The sequence below is a fragment of the Balaenoptera borealis genome (assembly GCF_965194805.1).
Source record: "Balaenoptera borealis genome assembly, chromosome: 14".
NCBI classification, from domain to species: Eukaryota; Metazoa; Chordata; class Mammalia; order Artiodactyla; family Balaenopteridae; genus Balaenoptera; species Balaenoptera borealis.
The window spans coordinates 69990152-70006713 of NC_138875.1; the positions used below are offsets into that span (position 1 = coordinate 69990152).

A 16562-nucleotide genomic window follows, 5' to 3' on the forward strand; every position below is an offset into this window, starting at 1 on the left:
TTCTTGTGTCCTTCTCTCTGTGCCTCAAGTGTTTATATCCCCGCCATATGTTCACCCACTGCACACATCCTGAGTGCCCCAGTACAAGGACCACTCCCTGCACTCATGGGCTCATGGTCTAGGAATGATGTGAAGGCACAGGCAGCAGGGACTCCAGCACATGCCATCACCTAGGTCCCAGGACCTAGGCATCACCAGGACAGGCACGTAGGTGATGAATGGGGTTCAAGGTAGCAGGAAGGACATGGAGGAGGAGGAAATCTCGGACTGAAGAGATGAGGCGGGGCAGCATTCCCAGGAGAGGTCCAGTTGTGAGCAAAGACAGGGAGGTGGGACCGGGTGGCCGTGTTCTAGAGCCAAGTTTTGTGCTTGGCAAGTGATTTAACCTCTCCAGGCCTCAATTTTTCTCACCAAAGCTTCTTAGAGTGGATGTGACACCTAAATGAGATAAGGTATGTAAAAGACTTAACAGCAGGGCTCAATCAGCGAACTTGGAAGGTTGGTCAAGGCCAGATCAACACAGGCAGTTCTGCTGTAGGGACACTGGCTCAGGATGTACATCCCCAGGCCCCTCCACCAGAGATTCTGACTCAGAGGATATGGGCGGGCTGGGGGATTTGCTTTGGTGACCAGCATTGTGGCAGAATTTTTTAAATTTTTAAATAAAAAGCACATTTTCTCCACTAACTCCCCCTGAGACAGCAAAGACCTCAAGGTCAGCTCTGTCTCCTCCTTCCTTCACCACTAACCTCTCCAGAAGCCAGGAGGCAGTTCAGGTGCCCAGCAGAGTTTTTACCGGCGTGTGTGACCGAGTGCCCGGTCCAGGTCTGCTATGGGCTCCCGCAGTCTTCCGTCCACCCATCCATGGCAGGCGCCTGGCTCAGGGCCGAGGAAGAGGTTTTAGAAACTTTCCTGGCATGTCTCCTTGCTGCTGGCTTTTGCTGCTTTTGGGTGGTGCCAGGCTGCTGCCAGGCCCCGTGTGTCCTCATGCAGACTGACTTCAAAGAGATGGGCCAGGACGTGGCTGCCCCTCAGCAAAGCAAGCTTCATGTCCCCGGAGCCCTGGCTGTGCCCATTTGTAGGGGCCTCTTTTAAGGCCCAGTAATGCCTCATTTACCTGCCAACACCGACCATCAGAAATGAACTTTTATCCAACTGACAGTTCTCCCCCTAAGCCTCAACACCCCAATTTAAACTCAATGGCATAGAATCTTTCTCAAATGTACTATGGACAGCCTTCTCCTCCAGAATAAAGAGAGGAAGCACCACTGAAATATTTTTTTCTGAGCGATTGTGGATCCTGGGAAGTGCAGGTGGCCCTGCTGTGAGCCACAGCCCCACCACCACCTTGCTCGGTGACCTTGGCAGGTCACTTTCTTTCTCTGACTTGGATGTCCTACTCTGTATTGGGGGATGACCCTGCAGACCTAGGGCAGTTGTTGCAGACACCACATACATAGGGGGCCAGCACACAGCTGGCAGGTGCTCACCACACAGAGGTTGCCAAAATTGTTTTCTTGATGACTCAAGATCTACTCTGTGAACATCAATCATGGTTCCATGACTGCTGTCTAGTTATCTGTCTCCTCAGGGTAGGCCATCCAGAAAGCTGTCAGCTGTCATTTCAACTTCCTGACTGTACTGCTTGGGGGGCCTCCTTCCCCAAGACAATGCCAGTTCTCAACCCCCCTTGCTTCCATCAAGATGCTGGAAGGAACTCCCAGAGCAAAGCTCCAGCCAGTGTGATGGGACCAGGAAAGTGCTGGGTCCAGTTCTAAAGCAGTGGTCCTGTGGGAACCTAGCTGGGCCTTCCTATGAACATGAGAGGTAAGAGCACAGTCTTGTAGTTGAGCATACTTGCTCTGGAGCCCATCAGACCTGGGTTTGAATCCCAGCTTCACCACTTACTAGCTGTGACCTGGGGCAAGTTTCCCAACCTCTCTGAACCTCCATTTCCCAAACCGTGAAGTGGGGATAGTAACAGTATCTATTTCATAGGGTTGCTGGAATGAGAGAGGCCAGGTGTAAAAGCAGAGGTACCTTGCAACTATACTCCAATAAAAATTAAGTAAAAAAAAAAAAAGAAATAAACAAAACCAAAAAAAAAAGAAAAACTTGCATAGTGAAATTATGATGAGATGGATATTTTTGCACATATGTAACATTTCAGCTGATGTGTCATACTCAACTGAAATAATGATGAACATGACTGGTTCAAAGCTTTAAAGAAAATATTGGAAGATCCCTGCAAAAATGTCAAACCATGCAATAATGCTTTTTTATGAAATCATGTTAGTTAAAGCACAACTATTTGATTTCCATTACTGAAGCAAATAAAATGCATCCAAAAAAAAAAAAAAAAAGCAGAGGTACCTCTTCCCCTCCTTAGCGGAGAGCCTTGAGTCCTATTATTGCTTAGCCTCTTGCATTAGATAACAAGAATAAAACAGCCCTAGAGCGTGTGTAACTCCAAAAGCTTCATCCAGTTGCTAGAACTTTTCCCTTAGGGAAAACGAATGAACCATCTCACTCTCAGACTCGGGAACCACAGCCGGAGAATCATTCATCCATAATTGCTCGCAAAGGGAACCAGAGCGGGAGAGATGGGGCGGATCTGTAAATCCACCCACCAGCTCCTGACCTTTGTGGCAGAATTCAGCCTCCCACACGGTGTCATCCCAGGGCGGCAGACAGATGGGTGGGCAGGCAGACCTGCTGCAGGCTTTCATCAGCTTTGGGCCAGTCCCCTTGTGGTTACAACTATGGGTGGATACTAGGAGGGGGAGGCTTATGCAAAACTGCACGTAGTTCAGTTTTTGCTGTCTGTTTCATAAAGGGAGTAGGGGGAGGGAGGCTGCCTCCCCTTTACTATAAATCAAGGCCTGCAAAAATAGGACACCTCTAAGGCGCGGGAGGAGGAAGAGGGGAGGAGGAAAGGGATAAGGAGGACAGAGAAACTGGGGGTGGGGGAGAGATGGAAGGACATGATAGAAGAAGAAGGAACAGAGAGGAGAAGGGAAGGAGAGATAGTATGTGAGGCATGATGAGCACCAAAGAGAGATAAGGAGAAAGAGAAATGCTTGGCACTTCACAAATACATAAAAGTAATTGCTGAACTCAAAAAGGAAAAGGTATTACTGAGGTGAGTTTGCAAGCAATGCAGTGGGCAGGGCTTGAGCCCCAGCAAAGGTGACCGCGCGCAGCTCAGGCTGGCTGGGAGGCTCCAAGCCTGCGGCGGCCACCCTCTAAGGGCTCAGCCGGCGGGGAGCTGTCCAGATGTCTGGTGCTGAAATGCCCAGGTGCTCACCAGCTTTTCAGGCAGGACTGCTCAGCTATTCGACTACTTGTTAAACACCTACTGTTTGCCAGCCATTGTTCCAAGGGCTAAGGAAAGCTGTACTGAATAAGACAGGCAAAAGTCCCTGCCCTTATGAAGCTTACATTCTATGGGAGGAGACAAGATAAGATAGTAGAATTTTCCATGTTAGAAAAGGTCGGGCTTCCCTGGTGGCGCAATGGTTGAGAATCTGCCTGCCAATGCAGGGGACACGGGTTCGAGCCCTGGTCTGGGAAGATCCCACATGCCGCGGAGCGGCTGGGCCCGTGAGCCACAATTACTGAGCCTGCGTGTCTGCAGCCTGTGCTCCGCAACAGGAGAGCCTGCGATAGTGAGAGGCCCGCGCACCGCGATGAAGAGTGGCCCCCACTTGCCACAACTAGAGAAAGCCCTCGCACAGAAACGAAGACCCAACACAGCCATAAATAAATAAATAAATAAATAAATAAATAAATAAATAAGAGTTCTCATCACAAAGGAAAAAACTTTAAAAAAAAAAAAAAAGGAAAAGGTCAAGATCTATGGAAAGGAGGAAGAGAATGAGTTTAGCAAATGCACCCCCAAACAGTGGTCACAGAGAGGTGACACAGTGGTGCAGGATGCCCACGCTGGGAGTGAGCCCCCACATAAAGGATGTGCTGACATTGGGTCACAGGTCACAGGGACTCTCAGCTGGGCGATCTGTCAGGGGCCAGACCCCAATTCCAGCCAGATGCCTGTTCTCTCTCTGGGGGCCTCTCATTCCTCCAACCTCAGGCCATCTGGGCCCCGACTGTGTCTGAGAAATGGGTTTCCACCCACTGTGTACAGCACCAGCTTAAGCTTGGATGATTTGAGACCCTGTCACTGGGTCAACTCGGGCAACTCACCACTTTACTCTGGCCTTCGTTTACTCATCTATAATAGGGACAGTGATCCTTGCCAAGTTTGAGGAGGTTCCAAGGAGAAAGTGGTGGCCGAGTTCTCTCTGCTGTACACGTGGGGGGATTCCCCCTCACTAGGGTCTCATTCTTCAGAGTCCCCACTGCTCACCACAGGGTCTAATCCTGTAGACACTGAATGAATGAAGCAAGTGGCAGCAATGCTTGGCCGATATTCACTGAGGGCTGTACTGCTTTACCCTTCACACTGCAGCCCTGTTCCTGAAGAGCACTAACCTTGGGGGTAGGCAGGAGCCCAGATGGCAGCCCAGGGGGAACAGGGGCTGAAGCCCATGTCTGAGTGGGTTCTGCAGTGCAGGCTGATGTGGGCGACACTTGGGGACAAGAAGGGCCTGTGGTCTAATAAGTTTGGGGAACTCAGCACCTCTGGGAGATTCCCGATGCTCATCACCACGTCCAGGCTCCAAGGGTTGCCCCAAGAGCCCTGTTTAACTCCTTTAACCATGAAATTCCTCTTTTCCTCTCCTTTTTGAGGAACACTTATCACCATCCTCAAGAAGGTGCCCTGGGAAATGCTGCACTGGGATTTGGGAAGGACTTGAGAACCCTTGTCCCAGGGAGGCAATTTTAGAGGTTTATGGGGTTCTGAACCTCCGTGTTTTGTGTGTGCCTATCACATAGCAGGCACTCAGTAAACATGTGAAGAATGGATGAATGAATGAATGAATGAATGAATGAATATGTTGTTCTACTCACTTTCAAATGGTAAGAATTGAGGGCAGGAAGATGAAAGTGATTTGAGACTTAAGGACTCAGGGCAGGATCATTTTTAGTCCCCTCTAGACCACAAGTTTGGCTGGAGAACTGATGGAATTTATTCATCCATCCATTCATTCACCCAGTGACAACTCGGAGTGGTAAGTGTGATGTGGTGGATTAGCACTGGGGACCATGGAGGAGATAACTGACTACATGTAGGGGTAAAAGGGATGGCTTCCTGGAGGTGAGCCTGAAGGGCCCTTTGGGGGGGACTGACCCCAGGACTCCCACCCTCATGTCATTTTCCCCAGCCACATGAATCATGCTTGGGACTTCTTGCTTAGAATCCCATGTTTGTGGCCCCCCAGCCTTGACAGAATCCATCTTGGCCCCTCCCCTCTTTTACCCAGCCTCTGCTACCACTCTCCCTTGCTGTCAGCTGCTTGTCAGCCTCCCCACACCCAGAGGATGCATCTGCATTATGCAGATGACTGAAAAGACCCAAAGGAACAGGGCTCTAATGGCAAGATTCCAAGCAGAATGACAAGTAATGGGGAGCCATGTGAGATCATGGGAGCCCTCTTGAGACCCCCAAATGCCATTCTCAGAAGCCTCAGACCAGACACTCACCTCCATCCTCCACCAACTGCAAAGGTGCCCTTCTGCCCCCTGCAAACTGGAGCATGGCTGCATCTTTAAACAGGGGAAAAATGCTTCATCATGTTCTGCTTCTCCATGCAAAACGAGAAACTCCCTTCCCCCTCCCTCCTCCTCCCCAGCACGCTCTCCTCCCTGTAAAACGTGGTTAAAGGGACAGCACCATCACTTACCCATCTCTGAGGGTCTGCTTAGAACCAGGGGTCTGGGAGTGATGTAGAGGGCAAAGAGAAAAGAACTGGCATAGGTCTTTCCTAGGGTATTTTTCTGTCCCCATCCTGGGGATCCTACAGAATGAAAACCATGTTAAACTGGAAATGTAGTGGGGTTTGGGTTAATTGCCTGAGGGAGGCTCAGGTCTGGGAGGGGAGTCTACACTGACTCCCCAGGGGGTCTCAAGGCTCCCTCCTGGCATCTGGCATCTAGGGGTGTCCCTTCAGCTCCCAATGGAGAGGCAAGACAGCCCAGGTGTGTATGTGGGAGAACGTCACAGAAAACAGGGGACCGGCTGCCTAGCAGAAGGTCAAGGAGCTCGGCCTCTGGCTGCCGGTGCTTCTCCACTGGATCATTCACCCACCTCTCCTCAGTTCCCTACCTGCACAGCACAGGGATCAGGCAAGGGGGAGATGGCATTCCTCCGTCCCATCCCTCAAGGGAAAGGCAGGGGCTAATTAACCCCTTCCTCCCCAACAATGAGCAGTAGGCCCTGTCCCTGGTGCTGAAGCACCAGCCTCAGCGCCGCCCCCACTCCCAAGGCACTTGACAGGAGCCAAACCCAAGAAAAAGCCAAATAACCACCAGCTGTTGCAGGGCCCTCCAAATACCGGGGTCCTCTTTTCTACGTGAATTAGGGTTTATGGGGGTGAGGGACTCTGGTACCCTGAAAGCATCCCACCACTCCTCTGGGGGGCGGGGGGGAGAAGGGAAATCTATCATGGCACTCACTTGTCTGTTGTGGGTGTCTCAAGTTGAAGCTGAGGAGATGGGGAGGGGAGAGGAACAAAGATGGACTTCCTAGTTGTGGGAAAGTGGCTGCTATATCCACGGGCAGTAGGAGGGTTCTCCTCCCCCAATTCTGCCAGAGATCCCCCAAGTCAGAAGCTGCTGGGAGAGCAGGGGGTCTCAAGTTGCAGCCTGACCCAGGGCAAGGTCCTTTCTTTGTAAAGATGGGAAAACCGAGTTGGGGGGGAAGGGGGCACAACTTGTCCAAGGTCATTTGCCAGCAACTGTGGTGCTGACCTCAGTGTGCAGACCCTGGCCTGGGTGACTCTTAGCCCTCCTGTCACTTCCCCCACTCCCCACAGGCGTCAACTCTCCCAGCTTCATGCCAAGTTCCCCGAAGCACGCCCACTCTTGGTTCTCTGACCCTCACACACCCTGCCTTTACAGGGGACCCTCTGCCAATTCACTGAGGGCCCTCCTTGCTGGGGCTGGTTGTAGGGTCTCCTGCCTCCTACGCTGCGGAGACCACTGTGCCCCCCAATCCGGGCTTCCCTTCTCCATCCTCTGCAGTGTCTCCCACACACCCAATTCAGGGCAGCCTTGTCGCCCTCCCCAACTCCAGGTCCCCCTCCCCTATTCCGGAGCCGGCTGCAAAGTTCCTTGAGCCCTCTCCTGGTGGCCCCTCTAGCTACTAGGGGAACAGTGTACCTCCACTCAGGGGTTTTCCACCTCTACCCTCTGTAGTGCCCACTATGCCTCCATTCAGGATTACTTTTCTCCCTCCCCTATTCCGGGCCGGCTGCAGACACTCTGCATCCCCTATCCTGAGGGTCTAACTATGAGGAAAAACCTGTGCTCCCTCTCGTTCGGGGGTCCTCTCATCCTACTGAGTCTTCTATCGCTCCAGCCCGAAGGCATCCTGCCCCTATTCCCATCAGGTCTCTTTGCCACCCCCCCCCCCATTTCAGGCTCCTTCTTTAATTCCTAACATTGTAGCAGGGTCTCCCGACCCGCACCAGAGGGCTCCCCTTCGGTGCGCTCCGGGAGTCCTCTACCGCCTGACTCTGCTTCGGGGGTGCTTCTCTGACGCTGCGTCGTCGATTCCCTTCACTCCTTGGTTTCCCTGCCCCGCCCCTCTCACTGCGGCGGAGCCAGCCGGCCCCGGGCCGCTGCGGGAGGAGGCGGAGAGGGCGGGGCCCTCCTCCCCCGCTCACCCCCCCCAGCAACTGCTGAGGGGCTGGACCCCGCCGTGCTGCTATAAAAGGGCCGGCCGTCCGGGTGCTACCGCAGTGCCGCCCGCCCCGTCCCGGCCTCGGGTTCCCACTCCGCCGGCAGCCGCACCTGCTCCGGCCAAGATGAGCTTCAGCGGCGCTGAGGCGCTGCTGGGCGCCTTCGCGCCGCTCCACGGAGGCGGCAGTCTGCACTACGGGCTGGCTCGCAAGGGCGGCGCGGGTGGAGCGCGCTCTGCAGCCGGCTCCTCCAGCGGCTTCCACTCATGGGCGCGGACGTCCGTGAGCTCCGTGTCGGCCTCGCCGAGCCGCTTCCGCGGCGCGGGAGCCGCCTCCAGCACCGACTCGCTAGACACGCTGAGCAACGGACCGGAGGGCTGCGTGGTGGTGGCGGCGGCGGCGCGCAGCGAGAAGGAACAGCTGCAGGCGCTGAACGACCGCTTCGCGGGCTACATCGACAAGGTGCGGCAGCTCGAGGCGCATAACCGCAGCCTGGAGGGAGAGGCGGAGGCGCTGCGGCAGCAGCAGGCGGGCCGCGCCGCCATGGGCGAGCTATACGAGCGCGAGATGCGCGAGATGCGCGGCGCTGTGCTGCACTTGGGCGCGGCCCGCGGCCAGCTGCGCCTGGAGCAAGAGCACCTGCTGGAGGACATCGCGCACGTGCGCCAGCGCCTAGACGACGAGGCCCGGCAGCGCGAGGAGGCTGAGGCGGCGGCGCGCGCACTTGCGCGCTTTGCGCAGGAGGCCGAAGCGGCGCGCGTCGAGCTGCAGAAAAAGGCTCAGGCCCTGCAGGAAGAGTGCGGCTACCTGCGGCGTCACCACCAGCAGGAGGTGGGCGAGTTGCTCGGCCAGATCCAGGGCAGCAGCGCCGCGCAAACTCAGGCGCAGGCCGAGGCGCGCGACGCCCTCAAGTGCGACGTGACGTCGGCACTGCGCGAGATCCGCGCGCAGCTGGAAGGCCACGCAGTGCAGAGCACGCTACAGTCCGAGGAGTGGTTCCGAGGTTCGCAGGCGAGCGGGGACAGGGAGGATGGGGCGCCCTCTGTTGGTCGGTCAGTGAGGGGAAGGGTGGCATGACAGGGTGCTGGTGGACTCTGCGTAGAGGTGGCTGGACTGGGTGGTGCGCTGCTCAGCTTCCTCCTGCAGAGTGCATGCCCTTAGTTAAACAGTTTTACTCTAGGTCGCTTGTGGGACACCCCCCCATTCCCCCCAACTCTAGGTTCTCCTTTGGCCTTCTCCAGGGTCCTTATATCTGTCCTTCAACTCTGGGTCCTCTCTGCTCCTTCTCCCGAGTTTTGGTAACCGCACTGTGAGGCCCCTCTTCATCAGGTTCCCTCTACTGCTCCAAAGCGGTGCCGGCTTCTAGTCGCTGGGGTGCTCTTTGCCCTTCAAAGTAACATGGCTTCCCTGTCCAATGCTGCCCACCCACTTTCTTGCACACTGCAGAGAACCCTATTCTGACACCTGTCGGGCTCTTCCCCACTACAGTTGGGGAGGGTGGGTCATTCTCGCATTCTTTCTCCCCAGGGGGACCACCATTACAAACAATTGGTGCCTGAAGCCGAAGTGGTTTGTGGGCCCTTTAATGTCCTTGCTCCCCTTCAGAAAAGCCGGGAGCCTCCCAAACCCATCTCCCTCCCCCAACTCCGTGCCACCCTGAGTTAGCTAGGTTGCAGCTGCAGCAGCTTTGAAGCTGTGCCCAGCACCTGCAGGGTGACTTTGACCAACACTTGCCCTCTCTGGTTTTCATTTCTTTTGGGGTTGAAAGGGGGGTCGACTAACTGGGCTTCTTACCCTGGGGAGCTCCATGAGCCTTCCTGAAACTGTCTGTAAAACTGCATTGTTCTTGGGAGAGGGTACAGAGGCTTCAGTGATTTTCAGACAGGTCTGTGATCCACAGTGCGTAAGAATCCTCACCCACTTGGATGGTTTCTAAGTCTTTGCCAGTACTAGCAGAGAAAAACCAGAAAAGCTGGGATTTTGATGCCTTGCTTTACCAGTTCCTTCCTCTCCTCTGCAGTGGCAGAACCATCCCCTCCCCCATCTCTGCAGCAAGTCTCCTCCCAGAGCAAACCTCTCTGCTCTCTTGGGCGTTGCCCTTCATCCATCTCAGGACTTCTGGACCACCCAGCTGGCATCCCTTCTTCCTCCCCCACTCCCAAGACTCAGGTCCTGAGTGTCATTATCTCAGGATTCAGGATGTCCACATTCAGGAGGTTCAGACTAGCCTCCAGACCCCCACTGGCCCCTGAAAAGTCTTCTGGGAACCTGCAGCCCATTGCTCACAGGGGCCAGGGTGTGGCTGCCATTGGCACAGGGGCTCCTGTGCTAGAGAATGCGCAGCAAGGGGGAGGAGGGGACAGAGGAGCTGGCACGCAGGCCCCAGGCTCTGCAGTGACCTTGGGCTCTGCAAAGCAGAAACCTGCAAGGAAGGGGCTATGGCTACATGGTGGCTCACAGCGTCCTCGTGCCTCTAAAGGTCACAGACTCATTAACTTGTTCAACCACAAGCTCAGAGTTAAGCCCCATGGGTCAGGTTTCACATACGAACCCTCAGCACTGCCAGCCTTTGCTGGGGAGCTGAACCAGGAGGACCAGAAATGTGGGCTTCCTTTGCCCTGCAGAGTTTCCAGATCCTGAGTTTGGGGAGACAGTGTGATCTTTGGAGCCAGATAGACACTAGATTTGAATCCCAGCTCTGCTACTCAAACTGGCCTACTGGCCTTGGGCAGTCGTCATTTGCCTATCACAAAGGATAGGGTGAGTTAAGCATCCAAGATGGCACCGGCACTCAGTAGGTCCTCAACCCATGTGTGTCACCTTCCAGATCTGGGCAGTAGAATCCAAATCCAGTTGTGTCTAACCCTGTGCCCTACTCCCTTCTCTCCCAGTGAGACTGGACCGACTGTCAGAGGCAGCCAAGGTGAACACAGACGCCATGCGCTTGGCACAGGAGGAGATAACTGAGTACCGGCGGCAGCTGCAGGTCAGGACCACAGAGCTGGAGGCGCTCAAAAGCACCAAGGACTCACTGGAGAGGCAGCGCTCTGAGCTGGAGGACCGTCATCAGGCTGACATCGCATCCTACCAGGTGGGCAGGGGTGGGGCAGAGAGCCAGACTGTCTCACCTGGTTGGGTGACCCTGGACAAGTCATTGCCCCTCTTTGAGTGGGGTCATTGTAGTTAAGACCATGGGCCTTGGAGTCAGACATACCAGGGGTACCAGTATGTCTTTCTAGCCGTGTGACCCCAGGAAAGTATCTGCCTCTCTGACTCTGAATTCCCTCAATGCAATGGGGAAAAAAAAGCCTCCTTTGCAGAGCTATGAAGATTAAAGAGAGAGACGAACTTTTCATGCAAGGAGTGAGTGTGCTCAGCAGGGTCTTGGTCATAGTGGGCATTCAGTAAACAATAACCAGTGTCTATGAGTGAGGGTAGCCTGGGGAAGGCCTTGGCAGATACCTCCCATTAAAGACAACTGCCAAAAGAAAATATCGCTTTTAAAGAGCTTATTATCCAAGTAATATATGGTGATTGTAGAAAAAGGAGGCAATAAAAATCAGCCATACTGATTCACTTCAAGCAGTGGCTAAGTGGGCTTGGGGTCAGGGGAGAAGCTTCAGCTCGTATTGAGCGTGCTTCTGTGTATTGTCTCGGTCAACAGATGCCTCCCGAGCCTGTACTGTGAGGCAGGCACTTCGGAGCACTGGGGAAACAATAGGGAGCCAAAGCAGACAAGGCCCTGTTCCCACTGAGCCCTTTCTAAGCTTAAGATCTGTAAAAATTCACCGATCATCCCACTGACCTGTGATGACCATTGTTGGTGTCTGGTGTGTTTCGTTCCAGACCACTCCCCAGGCTGAGGTTATACACACAGCAGGAGTTTTGTTCCAGGTGACTTTCATGTCCATGAATGAGATCCGTAGCTTTCACCGGGTGGGGGTTGGCCCCAGCAAGCCTGGCTGAACAGGACTACGTTGGGTTTGCATAGCCTGCCGCAGCTCCTCCGGTGCTGAGGGCCAGAATGCTGACTGGCGCGTGACATGTATGTGACTTCTCCTCCCCAGGAAGCCATCCAGCAGCTGGATGCTGAGCTCAGGAACACCAAGTGGGAGATGGCAGCGCAGCTCCGAGAGTACCAGGACCTGCTCAATGTCAAGATGGCTCTGGATATTGAGATTGCTGCTTACAGGTCAGGGGGCCAAGGGGCCTTTGGGTGGTGGTTCTTAGAAGGAGAAGCCTTGGATTTTAAGCCCCACAGTGAGGTAGCCTGCCAGTTTTAGAGAAAAAAAATTTTTTTTTTTTTTCTTATTGTGGTGAAATGTATATAACAGAAAATTTACCATTTAACCGTTTTTAAGTATACAGTTCAGGGGCATTAAAAATATTTACATTATTGTGCAATCATCACCATCATGTATGTCCAGACCGTTTTTCATCTTCCCAAACTGAAATTCAGTGCTCATTAAACAGTAACTCTCCACTCCCTTCCCTTCCCTCCCCCCAGCCCTGGCAACCACCATTCTACCTTTTGAGAGACAAATATCTTGAGAGTGACGTAGTTTCATTCTGACAGTGAATCAGAGGGTTAAACCTCCTCACCCTCTTCCCAAATCCAGCCAGCTAGAGGTTGTCTTGGAGGGAAAGAAGGTACTTGAGTTGTCAAGGGCCTTCACAACTCTACCTCTTAGAGATTCCTAGCTCTCTGAGCAGTTGTTTCCTGGGGAAATAAAATAGGGGTGATAATAACAGTACCCACATCCTGGGATTGTTGGGAGGAGGTGCTAATCCTGTTCCTGAGCTAATCCAGGTAACACAGGTACCACTGGGCTGCCACAGAGAAAGCCCTCAGTAAAAAGTAGCCATGAGAAAGCCAAGAGACCTCCCAGCTTAGCAGTTCCCTGCTAAGGAACAGGGCTGACCCTGTGAAGACCTGTCCCAGTTGTTGGCTAGTGACCCTTCACTTCCCACGTCTTGGCTCTAATCTCTAGTCTTGCTACTCAAAGTGTTGTCCATGGAGTAGCACAATCAGCATTATCTGAAAGCTGGTTAGAAAGGCACCCCAGACCTATTGAATCAAAATCTGCATTTTAATCAGATCCCTGGGTGATTTGCATGCCATTAAATTTGCAAAGCGCTGGTCTGTATGGGTAACCCCTACACTTACTCTGAGGCAGGTATTGCCAGGTTCTTTTTATTTATTATTTCACTGAAACAACCCTCTGAGGTTAGGACTCTTAATGACCCTGTTTTTACCAATGAGGAGACCGAGGATGAAAGAGCTTGAGTGACTTAGCTAAAGTCACACATCTAGTGAGTAGAAAAGAGTGGAAACTGCCCCCACCATGTTCCTAAAACCCAAAGGATGAGAATATAAGGTAACAGGAGACCCTTGAAATTCAAATGGGAACATTCTAAGACCTCTTAAACCCAGGTTTATACATGTGGAATTCCTTGCTCATACTCCCACCTTTCTCTTGAATAACATTTTAGTTGAGGGACAATAAGTATAAATGTTGTTAATATAGGTGTTTTCTCTTGAGGGCCATTTTTTCAGGAGAAAAAAGTTTTATAAGTTGCAACCTTAGCTGCATTAAACAAGAGCAGTGCCATTGGGGTGTGGATTCTGGGTGGTCCCTGGGATGATCTGCTAAGTGACCTTCTCCAGTCTCAAAGTGCCCACCATTCACATCCCTTCCTCCACCAAAGTGCATATCACTGGATGCGGTGGACCTTCAGAGTAACTCAGGAAGCCCCCTAACTCATTGATCGGCTCTGAGTTAATAGTAACGTGTTCCATTATCCATTCTGCAGAAAACTCCTGGAGGGTGAAGAGTGTCGGATTGGCTTTGGCCCGAGTCCTTTCTCCCTTCTAGAAGGACTCCCCAAAATCCCCACCATATCCACTCATATAAAAGTCAAAAGCGAAGAGAAGATCAAGGTGGTAGAAAAGTTAGAGAAGGAAACTGTGATTGTGCAGGAACAGACAGAGGAGGTCCAACTGACTGAGGAAGTGACTGAAGAAGAAGAGAAAGAGGCCAAAGAGGAGGAGGAAGGGGGAGAAGAAGCAGCAAAATCTCCCCCAGCAGAAGAGGCCGCATCTCCAGAGAAAGAGGAGGCCAAGTCCCCAGTGAAGGAAGAAGGCAAGTCCCCAGAAAAGGCTGAGTCCCCTGTGAAAGAAGAAGCAAAATCACCAGCTGAGGCCAAGTCTCCTGAGAAGGCCAAGTCCCCAGGAGTGAAGTCTCCAGAGAAGGCCAAGTCCCCTGTGAAGGAAGAGGCCAAATCCCCAGACAAGGCCAAGTCCCCAGTGGAGGCCAAGTCCCCAGAGAAGGCCAAGTCCCCTGTGAAGGAAGAGGCCAAATCCCCAGAGAAGGCCAAGTCCCCAGTGGAGGCCAAGTCCCCAGAGAAGGCCAAGTCCCCAGAGAAGGCCAAGTCCCCAGTGGAGGTGAAGTCCCCAGAGAAGGCCAAGTCCCCAGAGAAGGCCAAGTCCCCGGTGAAGGAAGAGGCCAAATCTCCAGAGAAGGCCAAGTCCCCTGTGAAGGAAGAGGCCAAATCCCCAGAGAAGGCCAAGTCCCCGGTGAAGGAAGAGGCCAAATCCCCAGAGAAGGCCAAGTCCCCAGTGGAGGTGAAGTCCCCAGAGAAGGCCAAGTCCCCTGTGAAGGAAGAGGCCAAATCCCCAGAGAAGGCCAAGTCCCCGGTGAAGGAAGAGGCCAAATCCCCAGAGAAGGCCAAGTCCCCTGTGAAGGAAGATGCCAAATCTCCAGAGAAGGCCAAGTCCCCAGTGGAGGTGAAGTCCCCAGAGAAGGCCAAATCCCCTGTGAAGGAAGAGGCCAAATCCCCAGAGAAGGCTAAGTCCCCTGTGAAGGAAGAGGCCAAATCCCCAGAGAAGGCCAAGTCCCCTGTGAAGGAAGAGGCCAAATCCCCAGAGAAGGCCAAGTCCCCTGTGAAGGAAGAGGCCAAATCCCCAGAGAAGGCCAAATCCCCAGTTAAAGAAGAGGCCAAGTCCCCAGCTGAGGGGAAGTCCCCTGAGAAGGCCAAGTCTCCCATGAAGGAAGAAGCAAAGTCCCCAGAGAAGGCCAAAAGCCCTGTCAAGGAGGAGGCCAAATCCCCAGAGAAGGTCAAGTCTCCTGTGAAGGAGGAGGCCAAGGCTCCTGAGAAGGAGGTCCCAAAGAAGGAGGAGGCAAAGTCCCCCATGAAAGAGGAAGAGAAACCCCAGGAGGTGAAAGTCAAAGAGCCCCCAAAGAAGACAGAGGAAGAGAAAACTCCAGCCACACTGAAAACTGAGGAGAAGAAGGACAGCAAAAAAGATGAGGTGCCCAAGAAGGAGGCTCCAAAGCCCGAGGTCCAGGAGAAGAAGGACCCTGCTGTGGAAAAGCCCAAAGAACCCAAAGCTGAAGCCAAGAAGGAGGAGGCTGAAGATAAGAAAAAAGCAACCACCCCAGAGAAGGAGGCTGCTGCCAAGGGGAAGGAAGAGGCCAAACCCAAAGAGAAGACTGAGGTGGCCAAGAAGGAACCAGATGATGCCAAGGCCAAAGAACCCAGCAAAGCAGCAGAGAAAGAGCCAGAAAAGCCAAAGAAGGAAGAGACGCCAGCGGCACCTGAGAAAAAAGACGCCAAGGAGGGGAAGGCCACAGAGGCCAAGAAGCCTGAGGAGAAACCCAAAGCAGAGGCCCAAGCCAAGGAGGAGCCCAGCAAGGAGGCCTCCACACCAGGCAAAGCCAAGGCAGAAAAGGCTGAGAAATCCTCTAGCACAGACCAGAAAGACAGCAGGCCTCCAGAGAAGGCCACAGAAGACAAGGCCACCAAGGGAGAGAAGTAAGGCAGGGAGAAAGGAACATCCAGAGCAGCCAAAGAAACTCAGGAGGGTCTGGGACCTCAAGGGTCGGTGTAACGAATTTTCATTTTTTCTCCTTTTTCTTTAAGAAGAAACTCTGCTTAGAACCTCCTTAGGCCCTCCTTCACCAAACAGGAATTTCTATTAGCAATGTGTTAGCAAGAGAGGGTCCTCCCAACCCCCGGCCCCACGCCCCAAACCCTCCCTAGGCGATGGACAATTATGTTATGATAGCTTATGTAGCCGAATGTGATAATATGCCGAATGCCACATGTAAACACTTGACTATAAAAACTGCCCCCCTCCTCTCCAATAAGTGCATTTATTTCCTGTATGTGCAACTGACCGATGACCGCAATAATGAATGAGCAGTTAGAAACACATTATGCTTGAGATGTCTTAACCTATTCCTGAATGCCTTCTGTTTTCCAAAGGAGTGGTCGAGCCCTTGCCCAAAGCTCTCTATCCTGGAAGAGCTGGAGCAGGTGGGGCTGGGCGCTGGCCACTGAACCATGCCAGGGAGCACTTTTCCACTGGAGTCCACTTTCAATTGCTTCTGTGCAATAAAACCAAGTGCTTATAAAATGAAAATGCTGCTGTTGTTATTCTTTTCCCGTGGGCAGGCTGGGGGATGGGCAAGGGAGGTCTTGATCTCACTCTTAATGCACAGGACTGAATGGGAATCAGATGTCTTGTGCGGGTCTGGGACCAGTTACAAGGCCTCTCTTGGGCTATTTACCGGGCACAAACCATGTGCCAGGCAATGTGCTCGGTGCTTTATCTTTAAAATCTTGTAGACAGGTGGCCTGGTGTGTGGTTTCTCAGTGAGGTCCATGGACCACCTACATAAGCATCATCTGGGAGCCTTATAAATATGCAGATTCCTTGATTCCACCCTAGACCACTGAATCAGAAAATGAGGT

General features: G+C 53.1%; 1 protein-coding gene across 4 annotated transcripts; it reads left to right on the top strand.

Moving 5' to 3' along the window:
* Positions 1-7849: 7849 nt before the first annotated feature.
* Positions 7850-16230, top strand: NEFH (neurofilament heavy chain). Of its 4 annotated transcripts, none has more exons than XM_082354708.1 (5): positions 7850-8808; positions 10697-10896; positions 11873-11997; positions 13620-14298; positions 14347-16230. In XM_082354708.1, exons 1-5 carry the CDS (start codon positions 7932-7934, stop codon positions 15622-15624), a joined length of 3159 nt encoding a protein of 1052 aa, XP_082210834.1. In that variant the 5' UTR covers positions 7850-7931; the 3' UTR covers positions 15625-16230. The 4 variants fall into 4 exon arrangements, with proteins under 4 accessions (XP_082210834.1, XP_082210835.1, XP_082210833.1 ...); XM_082354709.1 differs by having other exon boundaries at positions 13620-14250; XM_082354707.1 differs by having other exon boundaries at positions 13620-14136; positions 14179-16230.
* The last annotated feature ends 332 nt before the right edge of the window (positions 16231-16562 follow it).

Excerpts from the sequence above, each read along its gene's own strand:
- NEFH (XM_082354706.1), top strand. The coding sequence starts at position 7,932 with ATGAGCTTCAGCGGCGCTGAGGCGCTGCTGGGCGCCTTCGCGCCGCTC. Across the intron at positions 8,809-10,696 it reads GTCCGAGGAGTGGTTCCGAG|TGAGACTGGACCGACTGTCA; the intron begins GTTCGCAGGCGA and ends CTTCTCTCCCAG. Across the intron at positions 11,998-13,619 it reads ATTGAGATTGCTGCTTACAG|AAAACTCCTGGAGGGTGAAG; the intron begins GTCAGGGGGCCA and ends TCCATTCTGCAG.